Below are 26,300 nucleotides of genomic sequence, written 5' to 3'. Positions count from 1 at the left end.
CTTGCAGGTAACGCTGGAAGAGTCCGATCAAGAGAATTTAGCCGAGCTAGAGGAGTGCGACGAGAGCGAGAGCCGTGCAGACGCCGGCTCCACAACCACAACTGGCACAACGGCCACCAGCGCGGCGGGCAGCGGCTCAGCTGGCGGTGGCAAGCCGTCAGGGAGTCAAAATCAAGCGCAACACGGTGGAATGTGACGGAGAGTCGTGGGAATTTACCGCAAATTTACGGAAAAGGCGCACAGCTTCTTCCTAATACGTTAGTGACTATAATTAAAAAAAAAAACAAAAACAAAAACCAAACAACCAAAAACTTAAGAAAAACTCAAATCTATAAAAAAAAAAATCAAAGTTATACAACAAATGTTTAAAGCATTAAACCAAACAGCAATAGCAAAAGTACCGTTTAACTTATAGTGAAGAAAAACGAAAAGGAAAACTAAAAAATATATAACAAAAAACAAAAAGCATAACAAATTATAAATTTACTTAATGAAAAAATGAGATTGATGTGGAATACACTGAAAACAAACAACAACAAAAAAAAAAAAAAAAGAAAAAGAAAGCAGCATTAACATAACATTAAACTTATCTTAAAACCTTCCCAGAAAACCTCCCCAAAATTAAAGACAAGGCAAAAGCGCACTGAAAGTAGGAGAAGGAAAGAGAAACGCAAACAAAAGCAAAGCTTAAAAGAAAGCTAGAAACAAAATAACCCAAAAAATGCCCAAAAGCACAACCATAGACGTTTTTTGTTGCAATATTTTATTTGATTTCAACTTTTATTTAAATGTTGTTTTTTTCTTTCTTTTTTTAACTAATTATTAAGCAAGCGAACTTTAGTTTTTAATATGCAACAAAAAAAAAAAAGAAAAAAGAATGTAAACAAATTTCTGTTAAATTTAATATTCATTGCGTAGCTTAAGTCAACAATTTGTTGTTTTTATTACATTTTATTATATTGACAAACCAAGGCCAGGAAGGCAACTAGAACAACAACAACAACAACAACAAATAACAAGTTAACCATTAAGTTTTTTTTTAAGCTAATTTCTAACTGAACAACGCTTCAAGCTCAACAAAAAGAAAGAAAATTATTGTGCATGCTAAAATTTAAAAATTAACGTAATTAATTTAAAAAAAAAAAAAAAACAAACAAAATGAACGTGACATTTGAAACTTAATTTATTAATAGGCGACAAAAACAAGAAACCAAAAAAAAAAAAATATTATCAAACACAAACTGCAATTAGATCTATACAAAATATACTGTGAACCTTCCCTCTACCCCGCCTAAAAAAGCAAAAAAAAAAAAAAAACAAATCAAACACGAAAAAAACAAACCAGTGAATTAAACTAAATTGAAATACACACCAAACTAACTTAATTGAAGCTAAAATGAAAGAAATTTAGCCCAAAAACATATGTGTACAGTCTGCAGCTTGGACTGCAGTTGTAAAGTACTATATACATACGTATGTAAACATACATATTTATATATATACATAAATATAATACGTTGTTTTTTTTTTTTTTTAATAATTGTACATAATTTAAATGTTGGACTCGAATTTAAAATAATGCAGCAAATGCTTGCAGCTAAAAACAAAATGTAAAAAAAAAATAAGAAAAAAAGAAAGAAAACATAAACAAAGCCAAAAAGAAAAGAACACATGTTTCATTTGCTTGTAACAAAAGAAAACAAAAAAAAAAAAAACAAAAAACAAAAAAAAACAAACAAAAAAAAAACAACAAAAAACAACAAAACCAAAAGCAACAAAAAAAACATGTTTTGTACAATTAGCTAAAGAAATATTTGATTTATGTTGCTTCCAAGTAAAACGCTGTCTTCGCAAAATATTATTTTAGTAGTAGACAAACAGAATGAGTAACATTAACAGTTACAGTAACACTTACAGTAACAGTAACAGTAGCACTAACATGTAACAGTAGAACTAACAGAGTTGTTAAAAGTGCTGTTAAATCAACTAACTGAAAGCAAAAAAAAAATTCGGTCTGTGTATGTTAAAATCGCAGCTGCCAAATGTTGTCCTACGAATGCCACACGAATTTATACATTTTGATTGATTTAATTTCATTTGATTGATTTAATGGACTTACGCTGCTTTTTGGGCCACAGTTTACAACAACAACAAATGAAAAACTAAAGAGTTTTCAAGCACAAGCACTAGCACTTCTTAATTGAAAGCGAGAAACCAAAAAAAAAAACAAAAAATTATCTAAGACAAAGTAATTGGCTATATACCATACAAATACAACTATGCATACATGAATGATACATCATGTATATAAAGCAATCTATGCAATATATATCTATATATATATGTATATGTATATATATACATATATATTTAGTCACAAGCTCACGCTGGCGCGTGATTGATTAAGAGTGTGGCAGGCCAAACTGAAAAGCGCATAATTTATTACGTTTATTGTTATTAATTTATTTTATTTTTTTTTTTTTTAAATATAAACCTATATATATTTAACCCACACACATATAGACACACACACACATACATTTATATACATATATATGCTATATATATATATATATTTTTATTTTGTGTTTTATCGGGCAGGATCCGTGAAATTGTGTTTTTTTTTTTAAATATCTAAATAAAATTATACATAAATATATATATATATATATAAAATAAAAATGAAATGAATGAACCTTGATGGTCTAAAAATATCATTAAAATTATTATGCACTATCCAAAATACAGAAATTATATATATATATATATACATATATTCATATATATAGATATATACATATATGTATGTATATATATATATATATGTATATATATATATGTATATGTGTGTATATATATATATATATATATATATATACTATACATTAAAGTAAAACAGCTTAAAAATGTATATTGTTTAATGATCAGAGCGTGTTGAGTAAATTGTTGTAATTGAAAAATTTGGAGTCGAGTTCAATGAGAACAAAATGAAAAAAAAAAAACACTGTAAAACTGTTAGTTAAAAACCAAAAACAACAACAACAACAACAACCAAATGCAAAGTCGATAAACAAAATAATAATATTGAAAAATTTTAATAGTTATTTAAGCAGCATTGTAAATGTGCGCTTCAGATATACTTTTGAAATTATTGAGTAATTATGCAATTAATTCAAATAATAAACCAACAAAAATTCAAATTCAAAAAAAGATATATACAAACAATAGTTGAAAGCAGGGCGCAGTCCATGGCAAAAACTGAAAGCTACTTTAACAATTGAGTGAAATGAAAATTACAAATAAATGAAACCACAAAAACCAAATGAATTTTTTCTCTAACATAAACAAAAGCCTATCAAAAAAACAGAGAGAACAGTTAATTATATTAAATTATATGTGAAAGTACATGCATACCTATAATATTACTAAATTATATATGTATAAATATATATATATATATTTAGTAAAGTGTTAAGTAATGTTTTGTAATTGGTTCGAACTACACTCCAAATAATCGCCATGTTAGTGAGAATGTGTGTTATAAGTATATATTCACATGTATGTGTACACACACAGACACACACACACACACACACACGTACACACACGCAGACAGGCTGGCAAATGAACTCTACACACATCACTTATGATATCTGATAGATACAGATACCAGTTACAGATACACATTGATATATTTACATTTATGTATAGCTACGGGCATAAGTAATTTACAATGTCTTTACACACACTATACCATATACATATACATTGTACGTGTATAGTATATACTATTTATATATAGATATATATATATATATATAAATATATATTACAATTGCTTATGCCGTTACGTATTATGTATACAGTTAATTATGTGTATGTATCTAACCATATGTGTCCCTGTAATTGATGAATTTAATATATGTATACATAAGCATAATGTATGTGTGCATATAATATATATGTATATGTATATATATGAATATATATATTATGCATCTTAGCACTTAACCCGATAAATGGCATGGACATCAATTCTCGCATTGGTAAACCAAAAGCAATTCATAAACTTTAAACTAAATTTATATTAAAATATAAAAATGAAAGAGCAGAAAGAAAAAACAAACGAAAAAGGAAAACTATGGCAAAATTTAAATAAAATATATATATAAATATCGAAATGCAGATATATATATACATATATATATTTTATGTTTATTTTTTTTTATTAACATATACTTATTAGTAATATGCCAAGATACAAGGCATACATTGGCAACTACGAGTAGGATTCTCTAATGTCTTCTTTTTTTTTCCTCCATCTCCAACTCAAACTCTGTCTCTCGATGTGTGCCCGTATGCATGCATACGCAGGCATCTATCTAACTATCCAACTATCTATCTAACTATCTATCTAACTATCTATCTCAATTTCGATGGCTGTGGCCCAGTGTTTGCCCAGTTTTGACTGAAATTGCAGTATCGTCTAGTTTATATATAAAGTCAAAATCCATTTCCCTTATAAAAAAAAAACGTCGTGAATTAAAAGGTGTAATAGTATGATTTTCTTCGTTGATTTAACTTATGTTCGGGTTGCCTTTTTATTTTTAACAACACGTCTTCTTACTGCTAGTACTGTAGAGAGACCGCCTTCCACTTCTTCTCTGCAGCCGCTTTTCTTTATCGATATTTACTTATCGTACTGTTATAATTAACATAGATAGTGACACTATAATACCCTGGCTAGGGTTACCAATGATGCTCTTATCCTATTACAACTCGGCCATCCTGACAAAGAGAGCTCCCGATCTCTGTCTTTTATATGTGTATCTATCTTTATAACTAATGCTTATTGCCTATTTTCGCATCCAATGCTTAAAGTTTTGGCTATTCCAGATACCAACGTACGGGTTGCGAGATAATTGAAAGCCTTCTACATCCTTTAACAAGTATCTATCATTTTTTAAAATCTTTTCTATACTATAAGGCCCTTTATATCTTGGTATTAACTTTTTTGAAACTCCTGGTGTGCTATCAAAATTTTTTACCATGACATAGTCACCTATTTTATATTCTACTGATACTTTCTTCTTTTTATTAATCCGCTCTTCATTTCTGATTTGAGCTTCTTTTTGATATATTTCTCCACTCTTTCTTATATTTTCTAAATTTCTTTTATCACACGTGTTCACCTGTGTAAACTCTTCTAATTTTTCTTTTAATTCATCAACAACTTTTCCTTTCTGTTGTAATCCGAATAACATTTCGCTTGGAAATTTCTTTATGCTTTTGTGTTGTGTGTTGTTTATTGCATATTCAACATTTTCTATAATAACATCCCAATGTAAACCATTTTCTGGCTCCGCCATTTTTGCCATCATCGGACCCAAGTCTCTATTCAACCTTTCCACCTGACCATTTGCTTGCGGACAACCCGTTGCTATTTTAATATGCGTTACTCCCTCATTTTTTAAAAATTCATCAAACTCTTTTGCAGTAAAACAACTCCCTCTGTCCGATACAATGAACTTAGGTCTACTATACGCTCTGAAATAATCTTTTAATGCCTTAATCGCTTCTTTCGTACTTGTTGTCTTTGCTGTATATAGTCTAACAAATTTTGAAAATCCGTCAACCACCGCCAATATATATTTATTAGCCCTTCCTGCATTAATTGGTCCATAATGGTCTATATGGATCATCTCCCACGGTTTGTTTCCTTTCGGTATGCTATGTAATAGTCCTTCACTCTTACCCGTCTTGGGGGCGAAGGCAATGCATTTTAAACAATTCCCTATATGCTTTATTGCTTTTTCCTTAATATATGGGAACCAGTAACTCTTTCCAATGGCATCGATCATCTTATCTCTCCCAGCATGTCCCAACTCATCATGATATTTGTAAAGTACATGTTCTTCCATATCCTTTGGTACATAAAAAACTAATCTGCCATCATTTGTTTTTCTGTAAATGACCCCATTTCTCATTTCGAATAGCTTGTGCTCTTCTTTTTCTAACATCTTTCTAATATCTACCAGTTTGTCATCTTTGCTTTGGCAAATAACTAAATTGTCCTCAAAACTATTGGATTCAATAACTAAAATGTCCTCATAACATCTGCTTAACGCATCCACATGTTGCATTTGCTTGCCCGATCTATGCACTAACTCAAAATCGTAATTTTGTAGTTCTAACGCCCATCTAGCAATTCTCGGATTTAAATCTATTTTGTTAAGCGTTAAAGTTAAAGAGTTGCAATCTGTCATTATTTTAAAACGTTTTCCCTGCAGATATATACGAAATCTGCGTAATGCGTAAATGATGGCTAGCGTTTCTAACTCAAAACTATGATATTTAGACTCTACTTCGGTTGTTCTTTTAGAAAAATAAAAAATCGGGTGTAATTTCCTATCTTCTTTTTTTTGAAATAAAACAGCCCCAAATCCCACTGCGCTGGCATCACAATGTAGTTCTATTTCTTCTTTGTAATTATATATTGATAGTACTGGCGCCTCTAACAATTTATCTTTTAACATATTAAAACACTTAAACTCCTCTTCTCCAAACTTGAATTTCTTATCTTTTTTCAATAAATCATATAAGGGTTTAGCTAATATAGAAAAGTTTAAAATGAACCTCCTGAAGTAGGAGCATAACCCTAGGAAACTTTGTACTCCCTGAATTTTGTTTGGTATTGGAAAGGATTTAACCGCTTCTAACCCTTTTTCATCAGCCCTAACGCCTTTACTATCCACCACAAATCCTAAATATTTAACGCTGCTTTTAAAAAATTCACACTTATCTAATTTCAACTCTAATTTGTTTTGCACCAGTCTTATAAACACTTCCTTTAAGGTCTCCATGTGTTCCTTTATGTTTGTACTTGCTATCATAATATCATCCATGTAAACAATTACCTTATTATCTTTTATCATATCACAAAATATGTTATTAACAAATCTTTGAAATACATGTGGCGCAGTTTTTAAACCCATGGGCATCCTAAGAAATTCATATTGTCCTAAAGGGGTAACAAATGAAGTGTATTTAATAGATTGCTCATTAACAAAAACATGAAAATACCCGTTTTTTAGATCCAACTTTGAAAATACTGTTTTTCCGCATAGTCTGTCTAATAAATCGTCGATCAATGGTAGCGGGTAGTTGTCTCTACATATAATTTTGTTCAGTCTTCTAAAATCAATACATAACCTCATGTCTCCAGTTTTTTTCTTCACTAGTACTATAGGTGATGCATACTCTGAACAACTTGGCCTAATGATTCCATCTTTTAAATAGTCGTCTAATAATTCTTGCAACTTTTCTTTTTCCATATAAGATAACCGCCTAGGTGTACAATTAAATACTTTGTCGTTTTCTAATCTTATGCTTAACTCATGTCTTAATTTTGGCTGATTTGGCCTTTTCGCTTTTACATAAGTATTTTCAAATAAATTTTCAAATTCACACTTTGTGCTGTAATCAATATCTTCACTTAAAATATATATATTTTCTCTTTTGTTAGAATCTTCCCAACTTATTGTTAAGATATCCTTCTCAAAATTCTCTTCTAACACTCCCATGATTTCGCTATTCACTGGCGCTTCATTAACATGATTATTAATTTTAACTGCACTGTTTCCTATATCTTCTATAATCACTTTTTCAATCCCGGTTTGATTATAGATAATTTCATCACTAACAACTTCTTCACTATCAGGTTCGAGCTTAAGCTCTCCATAACTAACTATCTCATCACTAACAGTTTCGATCCCAATCACTTCATTTCTAACTATTTCACCACTAATTATTTTATTTCTAACTATCTCATCACTACCAACTTTATCACCAAGCGTTTCCGGACTAACAATTTTCTCACTAACTAATTCATCACTACCAGTTTCATTACTGACTATTTCCTTATTAACGATTTTATCATTTAACAATATAGTTTCATTTTGCTCGTGTTTGATATCTTCATCGTCCACTTTTTTTTGTTTTTCTTTGTAGCTTGTAGCTATGATATCATTTTTACCATTATTCTGGTGATCAACTTTATGCCCGTTCACAATTTTTAATGTTCTTAAATCAATATTTAAACCAAAAGAATCCATAAAATCTCTACCAAGCACAGCGTCATACCTCATAGACTCATTTGCCACAATTATAACATTAAAATAAACATTTATTAACTTTTTCTTCATAAAACATAAAATTTTTCCAAAATTTTTCAATTTACTTTCATTTAAACCTACATACGAATTTGCATCTGGCATACGCTTTACTTTTAATGGCACAAACTTTTCCTTTAAAAATGAAATAGGGCTGCCAGAGTCTATAAGGCATTCTGCAATTATTGATTTGTTAAATGAGTTACTAAAATGAATTCTTAAGTATCTTACATATTTGTTTTCCATATCATACTTTTTATTTGGACATCCTGCTATTAAATGATCCTTTGAGCCGCACGCATAGCAAGATCCTGCCTCCCGTTTGGGCTTTAAACAATCTTTGGCCCAATGGCCCTTAACATTGCAATTGTAGCAACGTTGTTGTTTGTCCGCCTGTGCTTCCTGTGCAGTTTGTTTCACTACATGGTTTCGTACCCGTTTAATTGGCAACTTTATAGCTGCAAACGCACGTAAAATTTGAGCCGGATTGGTAAAGCAATGCATACTAGCTTGAGTGCGCAAGTTTTCGCAAGGTATGCCTCGAATAATACCCTCCATTAACTCCTCTACATCAATGTTGATGTCCTGTGCCAATATGCTTTTTTCGCTAAAATATGTGGCGAACACCTCATCTGGTTTCCAAACCCGATCCTCGAACTTCTGTCGTAGTTCCGACTTCGAAAATCCTCCCCCGAAGGCCAAAACCAATTGATTTAGCATCTCGTCAATCGGAGCAATGATGCGCATAGGGTCTGCATGCAACCACTTCAAAGCACCGCCTTTCAATTTGCTTATACAAAGCAAGTGCTGTTGCATATCATTTAGTCTGTAGATCTTGGCCACATTGAAGAATTGCATTACCCATTTACGCACCTCACTTTCTCCAGTAAATTCTAATAAAATTTCCTTGGCTAACATCATCGCTCCAGTTTGGATGCAATTATTTAAGTTGCCTCCGACAGCGTTGCCACTTTCGTCGATCCTTCCAGCTGCCCCAGCGTTGCCCGCTGCACCAGCGTGATCAGCTGCACCAGCGTTGCCATCCGTTCCAGTGTAATCAGCTGCACCAGCGTTGCCATCCGTCGACCGTGGTCTTTCTTCAGTGTGACCATCCTCTAGCTGCAATAAATCGCCGACTTCACTTTCTTGCTCTCCCCCGTCGCTCCCGCCGATGTGCGAGTTGCGGTTCACCGTTACTTGAAATTCTTCTAGGAATTTTCGAGACGCTTCAATTTCGAGACGCATCAATTTCAGCATCTCGGCGCCATTTGCTATTTCGTCACGCTGTTGTTGCATTATGTTTTGCAACTCATTTTGAGCCTCAATTGTCTGTTCCTTGTTACGTTGAACTTCAAGTTCCTTTGCAGCATCGTCTCGGATATCCACTGGTACCTTATTTAATCTCGCCATCAGCTCAGTTTTGGTACCCTCTGTTGGCAAATTTAGTAATGCCAACCAACTTTTCAATGTCGCTATTGACACGTCATTTATATTTATATTTTCCATTTTGTTGTGTTTTTTTTTTTTTTTTTCTGAGTCAATCCCACTTCTGATATTGTAATAGTATGATTTTCTTCGTTGATTTAACTTATGTTCGGGTTGCCTTTTTATTTTTAACAACACGTCTTCTTACTGCTAGTACTGTAGAGAGACCGCCTTCCACTTCTTCTCTGCAGCCGCTTTTCTTTATCGATATTTACTTATCGTACTGTTATAATTAACATAGATAGTGACACTATAATACCCTGGCTAGGGTTACCAATGATGCTCTTATCCTATTACAAAGGGCATGCCGTCAAGTATATCAGTGTATATACATAAATATATACAATTATATATGCATATGCGTGTAGTATTATATAAATTAAAGTCTTTTTTTTGCTAGTAAGCTACGTCCCATAATTATAGCTGTTATAGTATGGATAAAGTGACATTATAGCACAGGTTGGCCAAAGTATTTTTTTTTTTTTGTGAAAGCTATGCGAAAAATGTTGAAAAATATTTTGTGGATTGTTGTGCTGAGAGCTGTACACCACGGCGTATTGTTTTTTTTTTTTTTTTTTTTTTGTGAACTGCAAATAAAAAACACATGCATTGTGTAGATATATGTTTAGACTAAAATGAACAAGAATATATATATATATATATATACATATATATGCAGATATTGTTATGCGGAGAAGCCAAAAGAAGGGCATTGAAATGTATCTATCAAAGGGAAAAGGTCACAGGAAAATGTATTTACTAAAAAGCAAGGCAAGTTTTGTACTTAAGTGAAATGTAAAACACCAAAAACAAAACTCAAATGGAAAAATAGAAAATGTGCGCAGGCGACGGTTGTTAAGAACAAAGATTAATACTTAATAATATAAAAAAATAATAAGAACAAACAGAGGCAGGATAACGCATGGAAATGTGGCAAAAGATGAGCCTGAAAATTCGGGCAAAATTGCAAAAAAAAAAATATATATATGAGAGCACGAAAACTAGCAGAGATATGATACGTATATTATATAATATATGTGTATATATATATACATATAAATATATATATATAAATCGATGTGTTTGTATATATATATTATATACATATATATATATATATATATATGTATGTATATAAATGTAACGCTGGCGTTACATGAATGCAGTTAGACATTTTTTTTTTTAAATTTTTACAATTATATACAAGATCAACAAGAGAACTCAACACACACACACAAACACACACACGCATACTCACACACACACACATACGCAGTATACATGCACAAAGACATAAAGTCACACACACAGACACACTCGCAATTGATATTAAATGGCAAACGAATGTTAAATGGAATATAGGAAAAGGTAATCAATATTAAATATGAAAAAAAAAAAAATGAAAAAATGGTATAAAACTAGTTAAAGAAAAGGTTTGTGAGGCAAACTACGAGTACGCTTGAGGCTAGAAAAACGAATTGAACCGTTAATAGCCAAGTTAAAAATTGCAAATGCAAAACGAGTTTGAATTCAAGATTAAAAGATGATAAAAAAAAAAACATACAAAAACAGGAAATACAATTTACAATTACAAATTAAAGTAAAGTTGAGAAAAATTGAGTAAAATTGAGTAAAAAAAAGAGCAAACCTTTCCACTGACGAGCGTATACATACGTCAAAAATATTAATAATAATAAAAAAAATTGAAAAGAAAACAACCAAAAAACTAAATGGGCTACCCATATTGCATAACAAGTTTATAGGTTTTTTTGTGCTCGTCTCTGTCTCTCGAATAACCCATTAAATGTACATATATACTAATATATATATATACGCGTGTATATGTTTTTAAGTATATACATATGTAGCTATATGTATGTGTAATAAGCATTAACATTTATGAAATGAATTCTAACCCAAAAAATGGCATGCAAAAAACCAAAAAAAAAAAAACCAAAAACAAAATATATATATAAATAAAAAGTTGATTCATTTTGGCAAACAATTCGCAGAGATGAGATATGCATACATGTAAATCCCAAAGACATATATTGTAAACCAAGCAATTGGCATACCAGACATACATATATGTGTATATGGCAAGAGAACATGTATATATATATGTATATGTGTGTGTATATGTATACATATGTGTATATGCATAAAAGATACAAACGTGAGAAACAATTATAGAGAGAAATAAATAAATCTAAATGAATTGACGGAAATTGATTAATTGCATTCCAGTGGCTAATAAAAATATTTAAATAATTTCCTTCATACACCTTTCTCTCAAGTTGAACAAGAGTATATTGGTTTGGGGCGATAATTGCCTGAATTTTTAATTTCTTTCAAATTTGAGCCGAATACAAATAAATATATATATTATCAAATCATTCTTTGACAGTCACTGCACAGTTTTCAAGTCACTTGTCCAGTAATCTAAACTCCGTGCGAGCAGAGTATTGCGCAGTCGGTTGCAGCCAAAACACACACCCGTAACCCTATTCCTCATTTATTTATATCTAGTCAATCCAACTTCAAATCCAATTAGCTGACCGAATGAACAGAAACTCGAACCGAACCATTTCTTTTTTTTAACAAGTAAGAGTGTCTAGTCGGCAGTTCCCTGCTTGGGAATACCCTGTACACTTTTCTATATCGATATCTATAATGTACTTAAGATACTTGATATATATACAATATTCAAGTAGTGACATGTCTAATTTGGTGGTGTCTAGCTCATAAAACATGTCAGATTTGCAAAAAAAAATCGATTTTTATCGATTGCCTGGCAACGGGGCAAGCTACCGATTGCAGGAAACAGGACAGACAGACGGACATGGCAAGACCGACTCGGCTATTGGTGCTGATCAAGAATATATATACATATACTTTATGGGCTCGGAGATGCTTCCTTCTGTCTGTTACATGCATTTGCACAAACACGTTATACTTGTTTAAATTGTCTTTTATCTAAACATATTTGGTAGCTGTCGACTATGGAGGGAGTTCAAATTTAGCCTCCAACTGCTGTTTGAAAATTTGTATGGCTTGCAATATTTTGAGTAGAATTGAAATTTAGCAGAGCGCAAAGTTCGGCGCACTTGGGTCCACTCTAGGGTCGCAGATTCCATGTAAGAGTCCGCTTGAATAGACGCAGAGCTTTGCCCAAAGAATTTTCCGCAGAATTGGCGCTAAAATGTGTTCACAAAATCTCCGCCCACATATGTTGGGTATGTCTTAATAAAGAGGACATAGTTAATTTTCATATTAATGTTTATTTTAAATAGTTGATTTTAATTTTTTTTCGTTTTATTATTATTATTATTATGTGTATATAATTTTTCCACTATAATTTTCATTTAATTATTATGTTGCTTGTTGCTTAATTAATCATTTAAAAAATAAATTCATTAACAATTCGTTTTAACAAATTAGGAGTTTGTTTTTCAAGACAAAAAATAGAAATTAAAAAAAAAAAAAAATAGGTCCTATATATATATATGCATACAGATATATACGTTTCGGTTTGCCTCTAGTTTTTCTTTTAGTCTGCTTTGTCGTTCAGTTTTTTAAACTCATTTTACTTTGGTATTGTACGTCCATTGCGAGCTCGATTTTAACTGTTTTACGGAATTCTGGAATTCGCTTTTAAGCCAACAGCTATGTTTTGGGCATAGTCTCGTGTCGTTAAAAGAATTCTTTTGGTTACACTATATTATTGGGCATTATTTAGAAGTTAGTTATAAAATTAAATCTACTTTCAACAATTGAAAAGGTTTTGTTTGCTTATAAGAAAATTGGCGAATTTGAGGTGAAAGCGTTTTCGTCTAAAAAGTCTAGCGTAATTGTTCGATTTTTGTGGTAAATTCTAGACAAATTTAAAAAAAAAAAAAAACAACTTTGGTCAATGCTCAGCTACGAGACGCTTGTACAAAATTTGCAAGTGAATCCGTATGGCAAATGCCTTTTAAGAACTAGAAGAAGACGTAGAAAAAAAAAAAACGATATTCTATTCACTGCTCGTTGTTGTTGTTTTTGTTTTCATTAACTACAGAAAAGCTTAAGGTAAAAATTTTCAGAACAAAAATTCGGTTAACTGGAAACTGTGCTATCTTAAAAACGAAAATTTTTGGTGGTTGTTTGCCCATGTAGCGGCAAATGTGTGTGTGTGTGTGTTGGTGTAGAAGAAGTGTCTATATAAGTATTATATTTATATAACTTAATATATATATACGTGTATATATATGTATCAAGGTGCAAAATTGAACACGCGAACTGGGCAGAGAGTCAGCATTTTAGACATCGATGACGCTGTCGTTCTTCTTCATCTCCATGAGATGTGTCTGCTTGAGCTTCTCCTGCATTTGCGTTAGCATGTCCTGCATGCGTCGAATCTCCTCGTCCTTCTGCAGCAGCAGGCGATCCGTTTCCGAAATGGCCGCATCGAATCCGTTCGTTGAGCTAATCGAGTCACGCTTCAATTTGCCGCGCTCGCGCAGCGCATGCTGCGATATCTGTGAGATGCACTGCGCCCGAAAGTTCTCGTAGTGCACATCCTGCGAATGCGATGTGAGGGGCATTAGCAAATCGTTGTATTTATTGAGCCGCTCGAGGTGTTAACTCACCTGTGTGGTGTCCTTTAGGTCCTGCATGTGCGTGGATATGAGGAATGTGCGCAGCTTGATGAAGTCGCTGTGCTCAGCGTCCTCCACGTTGACCACGCCCCAGGGATACTGACGGCCGCGCACCTTCTTGCCGGCAACCTCGAGTATGGTATTGCTGCCAACAACGGCAAATGGTATGGAGGCCTTTAGCTCGCGATCCTGCTGCTTAAAATCATCATCCTCATCGGAATCGCACTCGGGAAACTGATACAGCTGTATGTGATTATCCTCGAGATCCTGTAATATGCGCTCCTTTAGCTTGCGCACCTCCGTCTTGTTCAGGCAGTCGGCCTTGCCAATGACCAGCACAATGTTAACCTTACGATGCAGACGCCGTATTAGATCCAAATCCATTTGCCGCAGGCTATCAATGAACGCAAGGCCGTTAAACACATTTTGTGAACATTGCCTGGCAGCTACTCACCTGTGTCCCCAGGGCGGCACAAAGTACAAGCAGCAATGGACACGATTGTCCTGTATATTGCGGCGATTGAGGCCGCTCTCATCGGTGAAATACTGACGGAACTGCTCATCAATGTACTGGGTGCAAACGCGCCAGCTATCCTCACAGTTGATGGCATCCCCAAAGCCGGGCGTATCGACAACGGTCAGACGCAGTCGGACGCCGCGCTCCTCAATGTCCATGGTTTTCTTTTCGACGCGCGTTGTCTTCTCGATGCGATCCTCCACATTGGGCATCTGGCGATTCTTGTAGAGATCACCCAGAAATAGGCTATTGATCAATGTGGATTTGCCCAGACCCGATTCGCCAACGACCATCAGCGTGAACTCAAAGCCGCGCTTCACCGACTTCCGATGCACCTGCTCCGGCAGCGTGGCAAAGCCAATATAATCCCGATCCTTGTCAAACGATGGTGTCTTTGCTGCAAATACCAACAAGCCATTACGAAAGAAACATTAGTGTCAGCTCAATTGGTTGCAGTTGCAGTTGGAGTGGAATGCAGTGGAGTGGAGTGGACTGGAGTGGGGCAATGGGTTTGGGGCACGTGCAGCAGCGGCAGCTGCCGCCTCCTGGGAGCTGAGTGCCAGCTTCATTTGCTCATTAGTGCAAAACAAACGAATTGCTTGGCCCGTTTAGGCCAAGTGCCAACACACACACACACACACACACTAGAGCGCACATAGGCACACTCACGAGCTACTTCACTGTGGCACACCCGCTGCCACTTTACCACCTGCATGTGTGTGTGTGTGTGTGTGTGTGTGTGTGTGTGTGTGTGTGTGTGTGTGTGTGTGTGTGTGTGTTTGTGTGTTTGTAATCTACTTACACATGATGCTGTGTGTTGATTTGTCTTTCGCCTAGCGTCTCTGCCCGCTGCGTGTGTGTATATACCCAACGCCGCCTATTTCGGTATCTAAGGGGCCTTGCCTTGGACCCAAGTCTTGTTGTCTTTTAGGTCTTGTTGTCTTAGTTTAGAGTCGAATTGTTGTTTATATATTATTTTCGAAACATTTAATTGAAAAATCCCCGAGTTTATTGAACACTTTATTGTATTTTGTTTTCTCCTTATTTGTTTATCGGTTTTCCTGTGCGTGGAACAGCCTCAGCACGCTTCAAGCCACAGAGCTGAACAGAGCGAAACATGCCCAAAAACAGAAAAACAACAAAAAAAAAAAAAAAAGAAAACGAAAAAAAGAACAGCCCATGAAACTTTAATGGGCCATTTTAGCGCTCTCACTAGCCTCTCTCTCTCTCTCCCACAAGCTCTCGCTCTCTGGCGCAAGGATAACGGGATGGCAACACACCCGCGTGTTGCGCTCTCTGCGCCGGCGCACAACACTGGCCGCCCGTGCAATTCTCGGCAGAGCAATAGGCGGGGGGGACGGGTGTGGGGGCAGCGATAGCGGGAGCTGTGTCCAAGCGAATCTATGCCACTTGGTAGCTGCAACTAGATTAGTTGGTGGTTGCAAGCGGCGCAGCGTTGCCAGATGACGATAAATGACTATACCCTGTTCAAGAGGTGAGAAGCAGTATATGGGTTTTGTGAAAAGTCCGTCTTGCTGTCCGTCCGATTGTCCATTTGAATGCACTTTTCCTCTTTATTTTGTACATACTTAGAGCCGAATTCACAAAACATCTCTAAAGATTGACCCAATTATTTGTACACACTATAATTTTAAAAGTCGCAGTTTGAAACTCCCTCCATTGCCTGCTTTAGGCAGAGTATATCGGAGTCGGTTGCCCCTGACCGCAGCACATATCAGAATACAAAAAAGATACACGAAAAGCAAAGAAGCCCACATATTATTGATAGTTATCGTAATCGATTTTGCTAGTTATCGACATATATCGATAGAAAAACATTTTTGCTTGACAAGAGCGAAAGCTTTAGTTAAACCAACAACGAAAACTAAAACTTATCGATAACTGCGTCGAAGTGCATCGATTACATATCGATTTTATTACACTCTGCTTGTTTATCGATTGACATATCGCAAGCTCCATAAAATATATAGCTGCAACTCCGGTGAGCTGGACTACCTTCGCGCAATATGGCAACACTTGCGGCTTGCATGTTCCTGCACCCACCCCTTGTGCGCTACTCAGGCTAAGGGTGGGCGCTCCGCATTCTCTGCCTCGGCACTGTCACTTGCCATGTGTGGCAAGCATTTAATCGAGTTAAGTAGGCAAATCCATTGGGCAACTCTCAACAACTCAGACGCGTGCGCCGGGCAGGAAATCGCAGAGACTATTAGCACCCTCGTGGGTGGTTTTCAACCCTTAAACACCACTGAGCGCACTTATCGATAACAACAACATTCAAATTGCAACAGAAACCGGATATTAGAATGCGCAAAAAAGAAAACACCAAGAAAGGAAAGACAAGAGAACACAAGTCGAAGGCAGCCCCCTCCAGAAGTGGCCACCCAGTTGGCAATTAGCCAAAGGAAGTCTTGCACTTAAGTGTTTACAAGAAACGATTTCCTTGTTTACAAATGCGCCCGAGCTGAGGCATGTTTCCTTAAGGGCTGCTTATGCAACACTTTAAAGAGCTGCCAGCTAAATGGCATTGACAATTGCGACAGAACAAATCGTAAATATGGGTTCAATTCGGCTTGTAGTGCATTTAATGTCATTTATTAGGGGTAGTCCGTCGCCCATAAATATATATACCCTTACTACCACTAGGTCTTTCAATACTATAAGCAATACTTTGTTTTTCTTTTTCTTTTGTGACATCGCTTGAAAAAATTGACTTGTTATCGATAGTTTCTAAAGAGAGCGAATCTAGATAGAAACGCATAGCCCAACACTAATTTTCGAATATATTTTTCAACATTTATTTAATACGTTTCTCGTATTATATGTATGTATATGTATGTATGTATATATATGTACGTATATGTATGTATGTATGTATGTATATATGTATGTATATATGTATGTATTTATTATATGTTCGTAGGTTTGTGGGTATGTATACATTTATGAAGCAAATAAAGACATAGTTAAATTCCCGCTGCGCTAAAAATTTAAAAGTAACGTACTTTTTAGCGATGCCTTACTCCTCGATTCTCATGAATTCAAGTAAGCCCGGCAGGTTTCCTTACTTTTAGTAAGTGTTTGATTCTTTTTCTGGTGACAAATTGTGTTACGTTCATACGTGTGTATGTATGTATGTATGTATGTATGTATGTATGTATGTGTGTATGTATGTATGTATGTATGTATGTATGTATGTATGTATGTATGTATGTACATATGTATGTATGTATGCATGTACATATGTATGTATGTATGTGTGCAAATTTAAAATATAACGTGCTCATAACAAATGCCCTACTACGCGATTCTCAAGAACTCAAGTAAGTCTCATAGACTTCACTTAAAGTAGGAGGCGGCGGCTTGACTGTTAGAGGAAGCGGCTACTTGAACAAAGGAGGAGGCGCTTTAATATTGGAGGAGGCGGCAACTTAAGCTAAGAGGATGGAGGCTTCAACAGTAAGGAGCTGGTGGATTTTGTATTGGAGAAGATATCAGCTTGAGTAAAGGAGGAGATGAATAAAACTATGAAGGAGGCAGTGGCTATGGAATGTGCGGAGGCTCTTTGGAATACCGGCACGTATTATAAACATAACTTTGATACATATAAAAAGCAACAACTATTGCAATCATAAGTATGCATGTTGCTTCGTACACACGTATATACATATATGTGTTTTGATATATGTATGTGTATGTTGGAGCTGAGCTGGTAATTCACAATAATTGTATTTATCGATATCACTCTTCTCCGCGATTCTCACTAATTTAAGTAAGGTTTAGCTTGCGAGCTGCGTTTTCAGGCTAATAAAAAGTATCTCTTCTTTTCTCTTCTTTCAGTGATGTGTTTTCATTGATGTTCGTCTCCTGCCTACTGATCGATGAAGATAAAATAATCAATTGTGTGAATTTACAAGTAAGTGCGTAATTACAATTATATATTTATATAAATACGAACATATATTTTACATATGTATATGTATGGCCATATATTCGCAAAGCCTACGACAAGGTATAAATTCGATAAGCAGAAGACCACATCAATGTGGTTTTATAATAAATGGAGTATAATTAAGTAGCGTGTGGGCTTATGTTTGTTTATACATATTCTTTAATATGTAGATAGGCATTTTTCCGAGCTCACCTAGCCGCGCATTCTGTCGCCAGAGCCGCATGCGGATACACTATGTGGCGTGGCTTTTCTTGAGGCGCATTCCAGGAAGCGTATTCGTTAAGTCGTTGCCGTTGTAGTTGATCTGTAAATTTGCTCAATTGTTGCAAAATTCGTGCCTAAATCAACAAACAGAACAAAAGACAAACTCGAAAGAGCGTTTACTCTTGTGCGCCGAAGTTGAAATACCCTTGTAGACACACACGATATAGATGTGCTTTAATATACGGATTTTTTGATATGTTAAGAGAGTATCGTATTTGCTGAGTTTGGACAAGATATCTGGAGAAATATTCGGAGGATCATGCCCGTGACAACTGTGCGTATAATTTTATGCATCGCATACTCCATGACAAATTCATTCTACCCCGTGCAAGTGTATAAACAGAAGAAGAGCAATGAACGCTGTTTACTCAAGACTTTTAAGCGACTCGGACTTGTCCACAGATAACTCTTCAGCTGTATCTGTATCAGTATTTGCTTCGGCATCTGTCAGATAAATGTGCAAAATGCGCTTAATATATACAAATGAATGTAGCCAAAATGTCGACTCTGTTGAGCAGTAAAAACGGGCTCAAACATTGCCATATGCCCATGCATTCAGCATGCAATTATTTATTCAGTCGGTCAGTCAGTCGCTCGTTCAGGCCGGAGCAAGTGCCACACAAATCTTGGCCCTAATTCGAAAATCAACTCACAAAATCAGATCTTTATCCGACGCGGCGCTTTGTTTTGTGCGGGCGAATGCAGTTAGTTCATTTGGCCCCCCTCTGGCCAGCGCCCCTGACACTGCCAACGCCCCTGCCCACGCCATTTGACATGTTTATGTGGTCGTTTGTAATGCCTCGAGTTCGTTTGAAAGCCAACCCCTGCCCCCACTCACAATGCATTCACAGTTCATTGGCTAGACTTTGTCATCGATGCAACTGGCGGGGCAACAACAATATGTGTAAAGGGGCAAACAGCGCTGAGGGGGGGACGGGGGGGATGTTTGAGGCACATATTCTCATCGTTAATGGCTGCGTTACATTTGCTGTTAGACACATTTGCTGGAGTTCACGGGTGTCAACCACTTGAGCATGTTGGCCCCCAAAATGGGGGTCCAACAGAAATGTGCAGCATTTTACATGCGAGCCTATAAGCCGTTAGAGCTGGCAGCGTGTCACGAGCACGAGACGAGCCGAAACGATATATAAGAGAACTACAGTTGCTTTTAGAGAGGGATCAGTTCTAGCACAAAATAACTGAATTGTGCCCTTAAGTTAGGCAGTCTCAACGGTTCGAAGCTTATCCAAAATTAAATATAAGGTATATATGGTATACTTTAGCATATATGTATATATTCTCTTACGACATACGCGCAATTTTTTTTATATTTAATATTATCGATAAATATCGATATGTGAGAATGGTGTTTTAAGCATAGCTCGAGAATTATAAGAATTATTTACAGCATATTTGGTATGTAGATTCTCGTATAGTTAGCACATATTAGCAATAATTCATCTTCTTAATACCTTCGCATAGAACAAGGTTAGCATAATTGTAGGTGCAGCGGTTCAGAGTAACTTGTCACCTGTGATTATCAAGTGAGCTCGGCTTGCCCTCGTTAACATTATTTACATATTTTTGAAGCTCTTAACAATATAGTTCAGACTTTTGACAGTACAACCATAATTATATAGCAACAGAATGGTAGCTCTATTATCACTTTTCTAATCGTGTCGTCCATCTCTAGCTAAGTGTACTCCACTTCTAGCGACGATATCATCATTATGACAGCTCATTTGACGGCGCACTTAGCACACAGTTCCAAATTGAAGACGACGCATGAGTTTGAATGAATCTGTGCGCGGATTCTCGCGGTTCGAAGCTCGCAGTTCGCGTCTCGCGTCTTGCGTCTCACGTCTCGCGTCTTTTCGTCTCATGTATCAAGTCTCGTGTCTCAATTTCATGCAATTAAGTTCAATTCGAGCTGGTTCTGGCTGGGCCTCGTCTGTTGCCTCCATCGGCTTGCAGCTTGCAACTGGCAACTGTAGTTTCTTTCGAGTGGCTCTTGTTCAACGCACGAGTGCAAAGGCAACACCCCCACCACACCGCCAACGCCTGGCCCGACCAGGCCATCTATTGCCATTGCCCAGCCAGCCATTGAACACAGTGCAACGGCATCGGGCTTGGTATCGTGTTGCAGCTTTTGTCCGTCTGCCGCCTCAAAGGCATAAAGTAAACAAACAAAAGGCAGCAACAGCAGCAGCAGCAGCAGCAGCAGCAAAAGCAGCAACAACCACCGCAGATCGCACCAGCAAAGGGCCACTCGAGGTGCTCCCAATGTTCCATAAATAGAGTTGCAGCACGTTGAGAATTCCAATCGTTCGCTTTTCGAACAATTGATGCACGTTTGAAGTAGCTCCACAGTTTTAGCCTGTGGCCCCCATCACCGTCACCTTCCAATTGCTTCAACGTGCCGGTCTCCAGCTCTATTGGCATCCCCAACTCCTGTTCCTGTTGCAATGTGCATGCGTAGAAATTTCATGTGAAATTCTTGCCTTGCATTTTTCTACAAATCTCGTTGGATCCCAAGATTCCATTCAATATCATTCCACTCAATTCCTTTCATCAGATGCCATGCGATTCCTTTGACTTTGATGTCGTCTTCTATTTTCCATGCATTTTCAGGATTCTTGCAACAAATCATTTTTTAATCTACTTAAGCTTAAAGACAAAGACAAGTACAAAGCAAAATCTTTCATACAAATGTTTTCCGCCAATTTTCCACTGTGTCGGGTGGAATTTACCAAATCAAAACCTGAAACATGTTTTCATTAAGTTCTTATGTAGAGCTTTGAAAATAAGTTTGAACCAAATCGGACAAAACTTAAAACTTCGCCCAAAACATCTTTCAATCGCATTTTCCACCGTGAAAGCTTTAATTTAGCCAAAACTGTAAAACCACCCACCACCATTTTCACCAAGAAGGAATGGATTTTTCGAAAAGTGTGAAACTGAAGCAAAGATCTTTGAAAATGAGCCTGGTTTTAAGCACATTTCAGTCCTTGAGCCTTTTTCTAATTCGTACAAGCATTAACCATGTCCTTCGTGAGCAAATTCTGCTTTCTACTTGGCCATTCGGCAATTGTCATTGTTTTGAGCCAGTTGACAGGGGCGCTCTGCGCTGATTAACGCTCCAGTTGCGGCAACATTAACATTTGTTTCCCCTATTACCGTTGCCGCCTCCCGAGTGCAGGCTGGCATAAACGCCCCTTATTTAGACAATGCAATGGAGCAACAATAACATGTGTAATCATTTGCCAGCTGGGACAACGAGAACGTTTAGTTTTATACAACAATGAGGCACTTTTTAATGACTTCTCAAACGCAGCATTTCCAGAGGGGGACGGCGCACACTGTTCGCAATTAGAAACAAAGATTAACAATAGAGAGAGAAAGAGAGAGAGAGAGAGATGGAGAAAGAAAAAATAAACACTAATAATTTGCAATGTTGATGTTAAATGTTTAAATTTGTCGCAAATTACCGAATGGAAACAACAAAATGCAAGTGGAAGCTTGTGACGTCAGCGCGTGACTAAGGTAGATAAAATACCAATGAGCACATTGTGAGCACAACGCACACGTCTTATAAATAAATTGAATAATTGACGATACGACAAAGCTAGCTAAAATATTGTTTATCTTATCACGCATGAGCCTGAGATACATATATATATATATATATATATATAAGTGTGTGTAGGTGTGCGTGTTCGTACCCAGCCCGAGGCTGTTCAAAGCTAGTCACAATAGGTATTTCAAAAAGATCTGTCATTTTCTATTTGGGATAACTACACGTAACTCCAGTTGAGGGCTTGTTATTTGTGAAGTGACACATTCTTGGCATGCGTATGCTATAATAGAGCCTGCATACCAAAATTGGGGGGTCTACCTCTTTTAGTCCTCGAGATATGCTCACAAAAGGAATTTTAGAAAGATCTGTCACTTTCTATTTGGGATAACTACACGTAACTCCAGTTGAGGGCTTGTTATTTGTGAAGTGACACATTCTTGGCATGCGTATGCTATAATAGAGCCTGCATACCAAAATTGGGGGGTCTACCTCTTTTAGTCCTCGAGATATGCTCACAAAAGAAATTTTAGAAAGATCTGTCACTTTCTATTTGGGATAACTACACGTAACTCCACTTCACAGCCTGATATTTGGAAAGTGATATATTTTTGGCATTCGTATGCTATAATAGAGCCTGCATACCAAAGTTGGTGTCTCTAGCTCTTTTAGTCCTCGAGATATGCCCAAAAGTTTGAAGCTGGCAAGTCGATACTTATCGACAATACTCTTTTAAAGGTGAATTCAGTTAGCTTTAGCTAAGAGCAGCAATTGAATTAGGTTTGAGTATTAGTTTGTTTGTATTTGCCTTCTTGTTGTACTCTTTAATTTGTGTTTGCTTGCATCGGCTTGGCCCCAAAGCATATCAAATGGCCGGCCCAACGCCCCTTTGAGGCGACCCAAAAAGGGGTCCGAGAAAGAAGAAGACAACATGTCAGCACGAATGAAGCGAACGCCAACGACATGTCAACTACTGTTAGCTGCGGTCACGTTGCCATTGCCATGACCATGGCCATGCCCATTGCCAGGGGCCCCCACCCTGGGCCCACTCCGGGCTGCAGTCTGAAGTCAGTCGGCAAACTGGAAATAGTCACGGCGCACGCTCTACGCCCACCGAAAATGGGCAGACAACAGAAACCGCAGCGTGATCTGCGGCTAGTTAAGGCCGAGACCGAGACTGAAGCCGAGGCCGAAGCCCAGAGCCAGAGCGAAAGCGGCTGCGACCGCAAATGTTGTTGTGCCAAAATGAGAACGAGCAAAAGAAACTAAAAGAAAGGAAAACAAATAGTGGAAGGGAACCAGGCAACAACAACAGCCACAAGAAAATAAATAAAAGCAAACTATTCACAAACTATGTAACTGATGAGCTTATACGGTCACACTCAGTTCAATTATTTGGAGAGTACACTGAGAGAACAGAAATAATGTGACCAGTCAATTAATTTATTTCGTTTATCTTTGCTTAGTAAGAAAATACTAAATACATGCTCTAGCCTGGGCTTCGAACCAGCACCCTCTTAAAGACCAGAATCACTTACGAGGGAACATTCAGAAATTTCAATATTTTTATTAGAATTATTTAATTTTTTTTTTTTATAAACTCTCAAAAAGTCTAGTGAAAAGTTAGTTAAGAAAAGTGATTACTTGATAAAGTAAAAGTTCAAAATTCTGTACTATTGCAAATGTCTCTCTAATCGACGCGTTCTAATCTCAGCCAACTTAGACATCTGTTCCCTTCCTCCCGATTGTGGACTAAGAGAAGAGATTCAATAAGACCGTAATTCAAGGAATTACGAATTTTTGGAAGAGTCAGAGTCCATGCGTTTGTTTACCTTGCGAGAATGGCAAACAAGCCGCTTGTGTTATCGCAGCCAAAAATTTCCAGAGTTGATATAGAATATTGCCACAGGCGACTTAATTTAGCTCGAGCAACTAACGTGTGCACGCTTTTAGCCATTTAGTGCCTGCGATTACCCAATTTGAGTCGTCCGCTCACTTTGATTGCGATTGAGAGTCTCAGACTCTGGGTCTTGGGGCTTAGATGAAACGCTGACACACATTCATCAGCGATTTGAGTGAATCACAAATGGGCAATCGCGTGTTGAGAGCTGTCTGTGAATGTGAATTCGTGCAGCACCTGCGACTGACTAATTGAGGTAAATTCTTAAATGGATGAAACACGTTTTCAATCAATATTTATTTGCTATCGCATATCAAACGAATTATTGCATCAATTTTAAGAACTAAACTTCGTTTTCACCAATTTTCCACCATTAAGGGTGAAATCTTTTGTTAGAGCTCGGCTTGGTAGTTGACTGGAGTTCAGGTTCAGGTGCAGCATAACAGGTAACTACTGCAGCACGCTTGATCAATCAGTCGGTCTGACTAACTAGTCAGTTAGTCATTCATTTTAATTAAATATAGATATACATATTAGTATATAGATTGAAACTTACGTTTTGGATACAAAGGTGGGCGACACCTGGCCGTTTCAGCATTGTTGTTGTTGTTGTTGTTGTTGTTGTTGCTGTTGTTGCTGCCATTGAGACTGCTGATGGCATGGGCCACAGCGCTGCCCTCGGCAGCTGATGCTCCTCCTGCTCCAGCGGCTGACTGCGACAGCGACAGCGACGGCGGCTGCGTTTGTGGCAGCGGCGGCGGCTGTTGTTGTTTCATGGATCCGCTGCCGCCCAACACGCCGACGCCGACGCCGCCGCCGCTGAAAAGGCGACGCTGCTGTAGAAACGCCGTTTTGTCTGCCTTTGTCCCGCTGTTTCTGATTGTTATTGTTACTATTTATTTATGTTTTTTTATTTATTTTTTTTTTTGTTTTGTTTTTGTGGTTGTGCAAAATGTGATGCTAAACGTTCTACTGCAATAGTTAAATGTTTATTGTTGGTTCGGTTGCTTATCAGCGATCGAGATAAACGTGTGTGCATAAATAGGTGTACGTGTGTGTGTGTGTGTATGTGTGTGTATGTGTGTGCTGTGCCTAGAGTTGCTGCGCGAGTGCGAAAAGGAAAGCAACTTTTGCAAAAAAAAAAAATACTAGTATATATGGACTTTTAAGGTTTCACACACACACACACACCACACACGCATACATGTATATACATATACACAGCTGCCCTATATTTACGTCCTGCTGACACCGTTAAATGCGTAATTGAAAACGAATTGCGCTCAATGAGAGCCAAGGCAACAACAACAATATCAGCAGCAGCAAACTAACGGTGCTTTGGGCAGCTGTTTCTTGCAGTCCTCTTTGCGCTGCCAGCCGCTGCCTGCAGCAGCGGCTTCACCTTGACCTACACAAATACAATAATAGGCGAGCGCAGTTTGAACAGCTCTACACAAACGCGCACAGTAAAAAAAATTAAGTTCAATTGAAACAAAATCACGCGCAGATTTGTTATAAAACAAACAGAACCAACATAAACTATGTATATCCGTTGCACTTTGCTTTCAAATACCTTTCTACTAGAGCAGCAATGTAACACACAACCAACCCGCGGGTCGTGTAACTGACTATTGTGGGTCTGAAATAGGTATTGCATATGTGTTAAGCCACAAGCGGGCACACTGCGTAATGTTAAACTCAATTTGGAACTGTTATGTTAATGGTTCTGTTAGCTTAACATCAATTATATTAATTTGCATTAACATGCTATTCACAAAA

At 36.9% G+C, this 26,300-nt stretch overlaps 3 protein-coding genes across 20 annotated transcripts in view; 1 reads left to right on the top strand and 2 right to left on the bottom strand.

Moving 5' to 3' along the window:
* The window catches only part of dnc (phosphodiesterase dunce), a 210,619-nt gene extending 191,845 nt beyond the window's left edge, over positions 1 to 18,774 (top strand). For 14 of the 15 annotated variants that reach the window (XM_032440239.2, XM_032440240.2, XM_070211237.1 and 11 more), the window contains one exon: positions 8 to 2,292. In XM_032440239.2, coding sequence (XP_032296130.1) covers positions 8 to 196 — 189 coding nt within the window. In that variant the 3' untranslated portion in view covers positions 197 to 2,292. Of the gene's footprint in view, positions 1 to 7; positions 2,293 to 18,671 lie in introns of those variants that run through there. The other variant, XM_032440245.2, reaches the window with a different exon arrangement.
* LOC138911786 (uncharacterized) lies at positions 4,206 to 9,958 on the bottom strand. 2 transcript variants are annotated; one of them, XM_070211271.1, is made up of 2 exons: positions 8,403 to 9,958; positions 4,206 to 8,347 (listed from the first exon to the last, which is right to left on the bottom strand). In XM_070211271.1, exons 1-2 carry the CDS (start codon positions 9,675 to 9,677, stop codon positions 8,336 to 8,338), a joined length of 1,287 nt encoding a protein of 428 aa, XP_070067372.1. In that variant the 5' UTR covers positions 9,678 to 9,958; the 3' UTR covers positions 4,206 to 8,335. The 2 variants fall into 2 exon arrangements, with proteins under 2 accessions (XP_070067372.1, XP_070067370.1); XM_070211269.1 differs by having other exon boundaries at positions 8,425 to 9,958.
* Positions 12,918 to 26,157, bottom strand: Septin4 (septin 4). Of its 3 annotated transcripts, none has more exons than XM_002058911.4 (5): positions 26,095 to 26,157; positions 25,078 to 25,397; positions 14,751 to 15,210; positions 14,288 to 14,690; positions 12,918 to 14,218 (listed from the first exon to the last, which is right to left on the bottom strand). In XM_002058911.4, exons 2-5 carry the CDS (start codon positions 25,295 to 25,297, stop codon positions 13,958 to 13,960), a joined length of 1,344 nt encoding a protein of 447 aa, XP_002058947.3. In that variant the 5' UTR covers positions 25,298 to 25,397; positions 26,095 to 26,157; the 3' UTR covers positions 12,918 to 13,957. The 3 variants fall into 3 exon arrangements, with proteins under 3 accessions (XP_002058947.3, XP_032296140.1, XP_032296141.1); XM_032440249.2 differs by having other exon boundaries at positions 25,078 to 25,493; positions 26,095 to 26,154; XM_032440250.2 differs by lacking the exons at positions 25,078 to 25,397; positions 26,095 to 26,157 and adding an exon at positions 15,616 to 15,914.
* Positions 26,158 to 26,300: the final 143 nt, after the last annotated feature.

The sequence above is a fragment of the Drosophila virilis genome, chromosome X (genome assembly GCF_030788295.1).
Source record: "Drosophila virilis strain 15010-1051.87 chromosome X, Dvir_AGI_RSII-ME, whole genome shotgun sequence".
Taxonomy (NCBI): domain Eukaryota; kingdom Metazoa; phylum Arthropoda; class Insecta; order Diptera; family Drosophilidae; genus Drosophila; species Drosophila virilis.
Note: the sequence above shows the minus strand (reverse complement) of the source record. Positions and strands in the feature narration are given on the sequence as shown.

Bases quoted from the DNA above. Each gene is read 5' to 3' on its own strand.
- LOC138911786 (XM_070211269.1), bottom strand. From the start codon at position 9,677: ATGGAAAATATAAATATAAATGACGTGTCAATAGCGACATTGAAAAGT. The intron at 8,348-8,424 runs GTATGATATGGA...CAATAATTGCAG, and splicing joins GCAGGATGTCCAAATAAAAA to AATGCCTTATAGACTCTGGC.
- Septin4 (XM_002058911.4), bottom strand. From the start codon at position 25,297: ATGAAACAACAACAGCCGCCGCCGCTGCCACAAACGCAGCCGCCGTCG. The intron at 15,211-25,077 runs GTAAGTTTCAAT...TGGTATTTGCAG, and splicing joins CCCACCTTTGTATCCAAAAC to CAAAGACACCATCGTTTGAC. The intron at 14,691-14,750 runs GTGAGTAGCTGC...GTTCATTGATAG, and splicing joins GTGCCGCCCTGGGGACACAG to CCTGCGGCAAATGGATTTGG.